Source organism: Zootoca vivipara, chromosome 10, assembly GCF_963506605.1.
Source record: "Zootoca vivipara chromosome 10, rZooViv1.1, whole genome shotgun sequence".
Lineage (NCBI taxonomy): Eukaryota > Metazoa > Chordata > Lepidosauria > Squamata > Lacertidae > Zootoca > Zootoca vivipara.
Window position 1 is genome coordinate 63,785,328 of NC_083285.1, and position 12,269 is coordinate 63,797,596.

Genomic DNA, 12,269 nt, shown 5'->3' on the forward strand with positions numbered 1-12,269 from the left:
GTGTCTGTCACCTGCTTGCTTGCAGTTTCCTCTTTGGTTCCTTTTCCTGGTCCGTGTTAGGCACAGCACCAGCAAGTCACAACAAAGCTAGAATAGCAGCAGAAACCGAGATCCTCTCCATCACCATTCTCACCTGGGCCTCCTTCCTTTCCCATCTCTGCACCTTCACCTCCACTCAGCCAGAGATCCAAACTCAACCCAGCTCTCTGCAACACAACAATGTTATGTCTGGCGTTTGGGTTGTTTGGGAACGTTTGCAACGAAGGCGGAAAAGAGCTAGGCCTTTAAAAAAAATAAGCATGATTCCATACTACAAGCTTTTTCCAAAGTCTTGCAGAAGGCGCAGCCCAGGCTCTGCATGCCTAGGGTTGCCACCTTCTTTTCTGACAGAGCTCCTGCGCTTTTAGCAATCAGGTGACATGGCAGATAATTTTTTTTAAACAGAAGATGCTTCTTCCCTAGCTCATTGCCCAGAAAAGTTTCAGCTGCCAAGGGCCTGCGCGTTCAAAACACAGGAATCCCAACTAAGGAGAAACTTGGCGCCCTCAACAAGATTCAGCCCTGTCCTCTAAGGTGAAAATATCTCAAGAGATTTTGAGAGTAGGAAGACCTGAGAGACCTACTTTGTTTTTTACGCTAGAGTGCCAAGGTCCATGAATCAGAGGCAGGTCAAAGACACACACTTAAATTTAAGGAATTGGGTGCCTCAGAGCTCATTCTGAGCTTGGGAATCTGTTTGCAATCCCCAGACTGAGCCCACAGTCCTTTCATGCAGGTATCTGACAAGGCTCTTTGCACAGGTGGGGGGGGGCTGCTACTGACCCCCTTGCCCTACTTTTGTTCCTCCTTGCCATTTCTACCTGCTTTTTCAGACACAGGGGGAATGAACATAAGGACACAGGAAGGTGCCCTGCACCGAATCAAATCATTGCTTCATCTAGCTCAGTATTTGCCCTCCTCCTGGGATAGCTCAGTCGGTAAAGAATAAAACTTTTAATGTCAGGGTTGTGGGTTTGAGCCTCACACTGGGCAAAAAATTCCTGCGTTGCAGGGGGTTGGACTAGATGGTCCTCAAGGACCCTTCAACTCTACAATTCTATTATTATATTTTCCACACTGACTAGCACTGACTATCTCTCCAGGATTTCAGACCATTGTCCCTCCAAGCCCGACCTGGCAGTGGCGGAGGGAGCCGCCCGGGCACCTGGAGCGGCACCCAGGGGTGTGGCTACGTAGCACGCATGTACATACGTAGCGCCGTCGCACATGTGTGCTATGTAGCGGCGGCGCTCTAGCGCCGTACGGGAATGGTGCTGGGATCCTCCGTTTGTGGCTGCGGCAGTGAGCAGAGGATCCCGGCACCATCCATACGGCGCTGGAGCAGTGCCACTCGGCTTGGGAGTCGCGGGGTGTGTGTGCCAAGTGTCACCCCCCTCCAGGGTGGCACTCGGGGCGCCCCGCCCCCATCGCACCCCTTGCTACGCCAGTGCTACCTGGAGATGCCTAGGACTAAACCTCCTTCGTGCAGGGTAACCGCTCTGCTACTGAGCTAAGACCCTTTCCTAACATCATCAAAAAAGAAGAAGCTATTGCCACATCAGAGGCATTGTGGGAAACTTCAGCAGTGGCTTCCAGGCAGAGCTATTTGCTGCTGCTGCTGCCGCCGCCGCCACCACCACCACCAAACTAAAGCAAGCCCACCGACATAAGATGAGCCCCCATTCAAACTTGGAGATCTAAACCTACCTTCAGCCTGCTCAGTGGGCAATTTGGTGGCTAGATGGACCAGTGATATAATACGGAATAATAAGGCAGTTATTCCGTGCAGAAGGATGTAACTTAACACAGTATCTGCACAGAAACAGAGGAAGTTGCCTTGAGTCCATCTAGCACAGTATGGTCCATACTGAGTGGCAGTGGCTTGGTGGGGTCTTGGATAGGGGACATTCCTAGCCCTAACTGGAGATGCTGCTAAGAATTTGAACCTGGGACCCTCCACGTGCAACCTGGATGCTCTACCACAGAGCTACAGGCCTTCCCTAGGCAGAGAGAAGGAGGAGGAGGAGGAGGATCTTTCTTGTCCATTACCGAGGACCTAAGAAGACCCAGTGGAGCAAGCAAAAGAAGACCTGGGTAGTCTACAACAATAGTCAAATGCACACCAATGGGAAGCCAACACACACACCCCTCATTTGTAGCATCCAAAGCACCCTGATCTTAAACCCTTCCACTTGGCCAAAAATCCCACTGGTTCCCATAGCGCAGGCATCCCCAAACTGCAGCCCTCCAGATGTTTTGGCCTACAACTCCCATGATCCCTAGCTAACAGGACCAGTGGTCAGGGATGATGGGGATTGTAGTCCAAAACATCTGGAGGGCCAAGGTTTGGGGATGCCTGCCATGGCACTACTTCCCAAGTCTGTTCAGCACTGGAGACTCACAGCCAAGGCCACTCCGTGTCTGTGAGAGTCCCTGGGCATATATATATATATATATATATATATATATATATATATATATATATATATATATGCCATCCGAACCCATCACATGCAGCCTGCACATTCCCTGCACACTCAGTACAACACAACAGGGAGACCAGACCATTCTTACTCATGTGCTCCTTCGCCCACCTTCTCACTGGTCTCCTAAGGACTAGAAGAGGGTGGGTTAGAAATTACGCCTAGGATCTCAGCTCAGTAGGCCCTGGAAACATCATCCATGGGACACAGGAGCATAAGAAGCTGCCTCAGCATTATCTACACTGAATGGCAGTGGCTCTCAAGCCTTACCTTTGGCATGCTCTACGCCTGAACTATGGCCCTTACCCATAATACCCCTAGAAAGGCAGCTGTCTTATACTGGATCAGACCGTCAGCTCATCCACCTCAATGGCTTCTACACTGATCAGCTCTCCAGGGTTTCACGGAGGCGGGGTGCTCCCAGCCCTACCTGGATATGCCAGGGATTGAACTTGGGGCCTTCTGCAAGCAAAGCAGGTGCTCTATGTCCCTCCGCTGGATCACGATGACATGGTAGAGCATGCGACTCTTAATCTCGGCATCGTGGGTTCGAGCCCCACGTCGGGCAAAAGACTCCTGCGCTGCAGGGGGTTGGACTAGATGGCCCTGGTGGTCCCTTCCAACTCTACAGTTCTATGAGTCTACCCATGCTGGCCGTGATTGTAATAGCAGTGGAGAAAGCCTCTTCTCTCCCTTTTCTGCCTGACATGGAAGTTATTAAAGGTGCAGAGGTCTGCTGCTAGAAGTAGGAAAGGCAGCCCTTAAAACAACTTTGCAGATCTGAGTTTTCATTCTCTTCTGCTTCCTTTCCTCCCTTTCTTTCTTTCTTTCTTTCTTTCTTTCTTTCTTTCTTTCTTTCTTTCTTTCTCTCTTTCTCTCTTTCTCTCTTTCTCTCTTTCTCTCTTTCTCTCTTTCTCTCTTTCTCTCTCACACACACACCCAGTCTGCTTGCATATACAGAAAGAGGCAGTTCTGCATTTACTTCTTTCTTTCTTTTTGTCACTGTTAACCGCATCCGGACTCTATTAAAGTTCCTGGCGCTGGATAAACAATGTAACTGTCGCGTGCAGCCGTCTGAAAATAATTGGATTAGCTAAAACATATCAGCTAAATAGAGACAGTCCCTGCTCAGACAGTCAGAGTAAATGTCACCCTGGAAAAACCCTGAAAACTGATCTGACTCACACTGGACAACATCTACTTGCAGGAGAGTCTCAATGAGGAAAGGAAGAAAGGGGGTGGATAGGGGAAAGGTGAGGGAACGACTTATTTTGATCTTTGTTTAATATGCAAACTGCCTGAAACCTAAAGGCGTTCATTCCAAGACCAGCCCCACTGATTTCGGTGTATATTCCAAGATTTTAGTGTACAAAGATGGAGGGCAGGGGAGGAATCACAAAAAAAGAACCTAGGGTTGCCAAGTGCCCTGCTCTTCTGCACTTAACAGCAGCTTGATCTACAGGTGTAGCTTTTCACAGCAGGGAGATAAACATGGTGATCAGCTAGCATCTGCCGATCAAGCTTCTTGTTGAAGGCAGTGGGTGCTTGAAAAGTTGGCAGGCCTTGATTCTGAACACAGTGCAACGTAAGGGTGTTTTGCCCACAAAAAATCAACAAACTTGAAGCCGGGGTCCCACTCACACTTATTAAGGAGTAACTGACTCCAGAACAAGGAGGCTCAGGACTGCAAAAAAAAAAACTGCATATAATTCTGCTGTGGATCATGGCCATTTACTCAAAAGCAAGTCCCAAAGGCATGCTAAAATATACTTTCTAGAAATTATGCTGAGCAGTACTGCTGCCGCTGTGGGCTAATTTGCTTTCTTTCACTATATAGCCTACGGATTATGAAATATTTCGGAGACAGACCCAGATCAGGCAGTCTAAACAAAACTTCCCTCTTTTCTTAGGTAGTTCCCCTTCTCCCCTCCCACCCCCAACAGAAAAAAAGAAAAAGAAACCAACTTAAAATAAACTCACTCCTGGGATCTGGGAAAAGAATTGGGGGAAGTGCAGAGAGAGACTTTTGAGTGGGGAAAGTGAACACAGTGCTATCCAGTCTTTTTCTCTGCATAAGGAAGTCACTGAACCAATAAATAACATTTCCGGAACACATTAGGTTTTTGTGGTCCCCCAACAACACCACACACACACACACACACACACACACACACACACACACACACACACATTCTCTCTGTGTGCATGTAAAAACCAGCTTTCCAGAAATGTTCACATTAGAAGCAGGTAGCTTCAAGCGAATTAAAATAAGTTTCTAAGTTTAGCAAAGCAGGTTGGGAATGAGGCTTACACAAGAGCAAGAGGAATGAATGAATTGTGCATTCTGGTTTTGCGTGTCTGCTTACAAATAAAGAGAGACCTTGATCCAAGAAAAAAAACAGCAGAGGAAAAACGAATCACCTGGTTTACACATATGCTAAATGGGAGTTTGTTAATTAACAGTTTATTAAACCATGTCTTAGTGCAGGCATCCCCAAACTTCATCCCTCCAGATGTTTTGGACTACAATTCCCATCTTCCCCGACCACTGGTCCTGTTAGCTAGGGATCATGGGAGTTGTAGGCCAAAACATCTGGAGGGCCGCAGTTTGGTAATGCCTGTCTTGGTGTTACACGTGAACCCTGCTCAGCAGCTTAACCATGGTTTGTTTACTGGTAAGAAACCACAATCTGAGGCCATGGTTTGTTGTTGGCTTTTGAACCATGGTGGATTACGTGTAATACCACTACCCTTCCTTAACTTTGGTTTGTTTTCTCTCCCCCACTCAAGGCTCTCACCACATTGCAAAAGCATGAGGCAGGAGCAGCTGGAAAACAAAACAAACTTTGAAGAAGCAACCCATGGTTTTTTGTGGGGAGAACTCATGGTTTATTTGTGCTTTTATCTCATGTTTTTATCTTGTGAGATCTTTTGGTGAAGGCTGGTTTATAAATCTAATAAATAATAAATAAATAAAATAAGTTAACCTATGGTTTGTTCATCCATGGCTTAAACAAACCATGGCTTAGAATCATGAGTCAAAATTCCACCTGATGTGTCAATTTCAGCTAAAACACCCAAAGCAAATGCTGTTTTAATCCGTCAGTGGATTAGGGCTGTTGGACAAATGCACAATCAGAGTCTTACAGATTGCCAACTGACTGGAAAAATACACTGGCTTGGCCTGCTCTTGTGCCTTTGCCAACCAGTGAAACCATTCACAATAGTGGATAAACATGAGCCCTTCCTAATGTCTGCTGCAGCTAAAAGGGGTCAGCTACTGAGCCAAGCTAAAATGTTGGCAAGCATATTGAATGTAACAAGGATGGGGAACTTGTGGCTTGCCAGATGTTGCTGAACTCCAGCTCCCATCAGCCCCAGCTACCATAGCCAAGGGTCCGGGACAACGGGAGTTGTAGTCTAACCACATCTCAAAGTTCCCCATCCCCGGTATCTATTCCACATTCTCTCTCTCAAGTTTCACTGTCATATCTGTTTCACTGAATGTTCTCAGCGCAGGAACTCCCAGTCAAAAAGTGTGCATATGTGGATAAACAGCCATTTGTGGAGGCGTGAAATGGAATCCATTAGATAGGAGTGAAATCTCTGCATAAAATGGGTGCATTGGTCCTTAATCACCCATCAAAGTGGGGTGATGTCCTATACCATGGGTAGGCAAACTAAGGCCCCGGGGCTGGATCCGGCCCAATCGCCTTCTAAATCCGGCCCGCGGGCGATCCGGGAATCAGCGTGTTTCTACATGAGTAGGATGTGTCCTTTTATTTAAAATGCACCTCTGGGTTATTTGTGGTGCTTGTCTGGTGTTTTTACATGAGTAGAATGTGTGCTTTTATTTTAAAAGCATCTCTGGGTTATGTGTGGGGCATAGGAATTCATACATATTTTTTTCCCAAAATATAGTCTGGCCCCCCACAAGGTCTGAGGGACAGTGGACCAGCCCCCTGCTGAAAAAGTTTGCTGACCCCTGTCCTATGCTATATTTGGCTCTAGAGAATTTGGGTTTTAGCCCCCTAACGTGAACATCAGGACCACCCCACTTGTTGAATGTGTGGGGCTGGAAGTGATGTTTCAGCTTAAATCTGATTCAACTCTCTGCTCCTCTCTCCCACGAGGCAAAAATCAAATAGGAAGGGGAAGGACTGACCTATAGAGTATGGAAAACATTTTTAATCACTACCACCTTGTACAAATCTTTCTGAACCTAGGAGTGGGGTGGTATGAGTGAGTGAGGTTTAGTACATGTGATAATGAGAAAACCGAATCATCTATCCAACACGTTTAGTCAGACATAATGGTGAAATTGGGATCCCTAGCCAAAGAGATTTGTGTCTCTAAATGCCAGAGGGACCAATATAAAACCAAATATCTCTGTGTATAAAACAGAGAAAGTGCATAAACCCTGCAAATATCAAAAATTAGTAGGCCTGCTGAGTTTTCTGGAAACACGTGCAAGATTCCCTCTTCTGGTAAATGATCCCCATTAAAAATCAATTGAGTTTCTCATGTGCAAATGGACAGAGTGAACAGTGAATAGCCTGGGAGAATCTGGAGATGTTGTTGCATTGTTAAAGCTAACCCACCCCACCTCTGGTCAAGCCCTGGCTGGGAGACCAGAAGGAAACCCACCTTAGCTTGTTCTGATCTTTCTAAAGGAAGAGTAAAATATAGCAACTGTTGTGGAATGCAACAGTATTCTAGGAAGAAAGCTTCTGTGGTATCTGCTTGATCCCTTTGCATTGCCAGAGTTTGCTTTCTGCTTATAATGATCCTTGGCTTCTTTTTAAAAAATAAAGCAAGAGTTGGCTTCTAACTGGTTGCTGGTCATCCATTTAGCACCTTGCCTGCTCCGGAAGCTCTTTGATCTGAATTTGCAGCTGAAAACCCATACAATCCCCTTTTGCCCCATATTATTATTCCTCCCAGTCCTTAACCTTTGCTCATTTTTTTAAGTCTTTCCTGAACCTGAAACAGAAGAATTTTAAGAATCCATTAAGGACCCTACCTGTGCTGGAACGTGCTTTCGGTCTGGATTTGCACCCGAAGCCGGTCGGCGATCCCCCCAGCAGGCTGCTGGGAGGGAAAAGTCCAGAGCCGTATTCAGGGACGTAGGAAGGGTAAGTGGAGATGGGGTGATGAGCTGAGGAGGCCCCTCCTAATGAGGCCATGCTGCTTCGGGAATGAGAAGACTCCAGCTTCATGGTTTCGGCCAGGGACACCTGGTACTTAATACACTCTTTCTCCTCTTGCCGGCTGGACCCAGTGGAGCCTGGGGTGGAGATGGAGGGATCCGGGGAGACATCTTTGGGAGGGGTCGGCGGGAAGGTGAAGAGATGTGGGCTGGAGTGGCCCGCAGACAAAGTGGAGGAGGACGCTGGAGGGTAGACGGAGAGAGGTCCCGGCGAGCTGTGGTGGATGGGGGTCTTGGAGAAGGGGCTGAGGTTCCAAGGGGCGGTGCTGTGGTGGCTTCCCAAAGCCTTGCTCCCATCCAGCCAAGGGAGAGAACCATGCAGCAATGGCGGGCGGCACACCTGACCACCTGCTAGGACAGAAAGACAAAAGCAGTTCCCTGTTAGCCAACGTCTCCCCAAAGGAGGAAAGGGTGGTGGGACAGCTTAGGGACCCGTAAGTCAGATGGGCTCAGCTGGAACAGAGTCGGGCCAATGGTCCACCTAGCTCGGTATTTTTCATAGGCGGTGGCTCTTCAGGGTTTCAGACCAGGGATATTCCCAGAACTGGCTGCCAATGCTAGGAACTACACCTGGGACCTTCTGCATGCAAAAGGGGTGCTCTCCCAGGGCTCCAGTCGAGGAATGCCTTGAGTACAGATCTGTTGGCAACCCAAAACGGAAATCCCTCGATCGATTTGAGGTTCGCAGGGAGGAAGCGTTGGCTCCCATGTGCAAAACAGAAGCGTTGCCGCCCACCTTCTCAAACTCAAATGCCAACGCTTTGAGCTCAAGACTAATCACACCCAAGCGCTTTAAAGCCTCTGCATCCTGCCAAATGAGAGGAGGTGGCATTTACTTAGCAGGAGCCATGGAAATTCGGCTGCCCTACCTTAGGCAAATGTCTCCTTTGCCTCTATAGGTGGGCTAGCCCTGCTCAGGATAGAAGTCTGAGGTCAGAAGTGGAGAGGAATGGTGATGGTCCCGACCCAACTGACACTGCAATTCAGTACAGGGCTACTCAGAAGTAAGTTCCAACAAGTTTAACAAATTCAGTGTGCATCAAATTGCCGCCTCTCTCCAGGGCGGTCTCCGATAGGACTACTTTGGAGCAAATGTGACGGGGGATTGTGTCTTGTTTCCAACATGACTCATGCTCAGAATAGGCCCATCAGCATCAATGGGCATGACTAATTTAGGTCTATTAATTTGAGTGGGTCTTCTCTGAGTAGATCCCACTTGGGTCTTGTGCTGTGTTCGCACTCAACCCCTTCAGCTGTTATTTTTAGAAGGCTAGAATGTTGCTAAAATTAGGCGGTGGGACTAGTGGATTTCCATAAAAGCTCCTCAACCTTTTCCCACATCACTGTGGGGATCATTACTCCAAATGCTAAATAATCTCTCTCGGTGTTTAGTGGTAGAGGGGGAGATTTTTTTCACTGAAGGGCCACATTCCCTCATAATACAAGCTTCTGAGGGCCACATGACCGTGGTGGACGAGGCTACAGAGGATAGAGCCTTTGTCCAATAGGCCATGCAAAAGCCAGAGGTTTTGAGACACACCCACATAGACATAGACATCTCTCCATCCAGGCACAAAAGGGCATTCTCAAGAGTTGAAAGCCACATCTCATGCAGTCAAAAGCATTCATGGAGAGTCAAAAGTGATGATGGTATGGACCAGTGAGAGATACGGACTGGGGACAGCTCAACAGAGGTCTAGAGAGCTGCATTTGCCCTCCCTCCCCAGGCCTGAACTTCCTCAGTTCTCATAAATAATTGGTTCACACACGACATAATCCCAAATGGGGTGTTACCCCAGTATTGAAGCAGAAGACAGCAGCAGAGAATGGAGAAAACAAGAGGCAAAAGTTTGAATTGCTACATAAAATTGATGCATTCAAGTTGCAAAGCATATTCCAACAACAATCTAATAGGTCAATATATCAGATCTTTTGCCTTAAGAATATTTTGTTGGTATTATTAAAAATACAGTGGGAAATTTACATAAACCTAATACCGGTACTTGATGTTTTTAAATAAAAAAGAAAAAGCAGTCTGAGGTTTTCCTCCCCCTCTCCATGTTTTAAAAATTAATCTACTTACTTGGAAGCGATTTTCAGTTGTAGTAAATAAACAGAATAGAGGCAGGTGTGTTAGAGGAAATATGTTTCAAGATGAGGTGGTTATTTGGAAGGGAAACAGACATCTACATAGAAGACAGGCTCATTTCAAACTGGTGGATTTATCATCCATTACTGATTTTTATGATGGAGTGTAAATTGAAATCTAATTCAACAAAGTGGTAATTGTTTTTCAAGGAAATGTGTGTTGGATTAGGTCAGGCCCAAAGACAAAACTCTCCAACACTCAGATCTCAAACTCAAGAGTTGGAAGTACAACTTTTTGGAATAAATGGGGACTAACTCCAACTTCAGGTTTGGGGTGTGTGTAGGTTTCTGACCCATAAATCCCAAGCCTAAACAGCCTAAACATTGACTGCCAAGCACATTACACTGATTACCGTGGAGCTTAAAATACTTCCAAGTAAAAAATGCTTAGGCTAGGCATGAGCATGCAATACATTTACCTCTGTATCTTAAATACAAGTTGATAAAAGAATAATAGAATTGTAGAGTTGGAAGGGTCCCCTAGGATCATCTAGTCCAACCCCTTAAAATTCTGGGGTTTAGTTCAGTGGAAGTTTCAATGGTGCTTTATGATTTGCTCACACCTGACATTTTTTAAGTGTGTACCTAAAATGCAGCAGTGTAAGAAAAGGACCTTAAAGATGCCCTCTTTGGTAATGCGGGCAACTTTTTGACTCGACACTGTAACTGTGCTTTTAACAGCAGGCTTCTGTTCCACAGGCATTAACAGGTGAGAATGCTGCCATATCGCCCTACTGTGTCAGGCTGCCTTCCGCTCAAGGCAGAAGAGGAAGCCAGCTCATTTCCTTTCTGATCAGTTGGCAACCCTTCTGGGTCAGAAAGCCCAGGACTCCGGAGCAGGTAACATAGAGTTTGCTGTGGGTATCATGTGAAAGGGCCCTTCCTTCCATTTACCTATGTGTGTGCTTCTTAAGAAGGTGAGAAGACAAGGGTCTTATGCACGCTTCTCTAGAACAGGGGTGGCCACCTCCCAAGAGACTCTGATCTACTCACAGAGTTTAAAACTGGGAGTGATCTACCCCCTTTTGGGGGGTTCAGGTCAAAGCTGTTGAGTTTTTTTAAGGAAGGGAAGCCCTGTTTGGGGGGGGTTAGGTCAAACTTGTTGAGCTTCTTTTAGGAGGGAGGGAGGCCCATTTTTGTTTAGAGCTTCATGTCATAGTTCAGCTTTTTCTAGGGAGAAGGAAAATTTTGGGTGAGCTTTTTTTAGGGGTGCCAGTGATCTAGCAGTGATCTACCACAGACATCCAGTGATCTACTGGTAGATCACAATCTACCTGTTGGACGTGCCTGCTCTAGAAGAATGTCACGAGTGGATAAAATGTACCAGGAGCTAAGTTGCCTGTGAACACGCGCGCAGGCTCCAATTCGGTGTTTACACTCTCACACGGACTCTAAGGTAAAGTGTAACTGAGGACAATCATTCCTTTTTCCGTGAATGATCCCATTCAGATTTCTTTCTCTCTTTTCTCAATGCTCCCCCTTCTCACCCCTTGCACAAATCAATCCCCGCTAATGGGCCTTCCCCAATCAATCCTGCAGGCATCTTGAACCAGGAGGTCACGTGAAATTGACAAAAACCCATAACAAGGACTCCCACCTTTTGCAAGAAAGCAGGGGGAACTTTGCAACAGCATCGGGCAGTAGGAATAATCACCCAGTTAGGCCAGAAGGATAGATTTAAGCCAGACTTCTTTCAGCTCCCTACCTCTTGAAGCGCTGATTTTGCCTGCCCATATCTTTGTAATACATATGATTGTTAATCATTAAATTTATATCCTGCACTTCTCCCCAAAGGGAGCCCAGGGCACTTAAATAATGTTCACTAGAAAAATCAGCCCAACACGTTGGAGTTCAGACTTCAACAACCTGATCTTAAGCAGGTCTACTCAGATGTAAGACACCTCAGCTCAATCAGTCTTAGTTCCTGCTAAGGCTAGCAAATAAGCCCCATGGACTTCAGGGGAGTTTACTTTTGAGGAAACATGTTTAGGATCATGCCTGCACCTCACAGAAATCAAGTTTCAAACCTATGCCATGCTTGGGAGTAAAAGTGGAGTAATCTTCAGAAAGCAAACACTGCACATCTTTTTAAACGGGCTTTTAAAATTCCTGGTTATTATTAAAATATCCTGTTTCAGACCTTGCAGCCTCCTTTCCAAGAAAGCCCTATGCAGTCCAAAATGCTGCATATTTACTCAGAAGTCTCACCAAATTACATACAACCGCCTCCCAGATAAACATGCATGGGTACCAGAAAACCTGGCCTGGTGTATGATTGCAAATACAAAATACCTGCGTTTCCACAGTCACCTCCTTGTGCTCAGTGGGGATTACTCCCGAGTAGACACATATGACGTTACAGCTTTCAGATTGCAACTAGCATCTTGTTG

General features: G+C 46.4%; 1 protein-coding gene across 3 annotated transcripts in view; it reads right to left on the minus strand.

The window, feature by feature from the left end:
• Window positions 1-12,269, minus strand: part of GATA3 (GATA binding protein 3) — a 71,339-nt gene that overhangs the window by 34,974 nt on the left and 24,096 nt on the right. For all 3 annotated transcript variants that reach the window (XM_060279208.1, XM_035127254.2, XM_035127252.2), the window contains exon 3: window positions 7,546-8,079. In XM_060279208.1, the coding sequence (XP_060135191.1) occupies window positions 7,546-8,079 (534 nt within the window). The remainder of the gene's footprint in view (window positions 1-7,545; window positions 8,080-12,269) is intronic.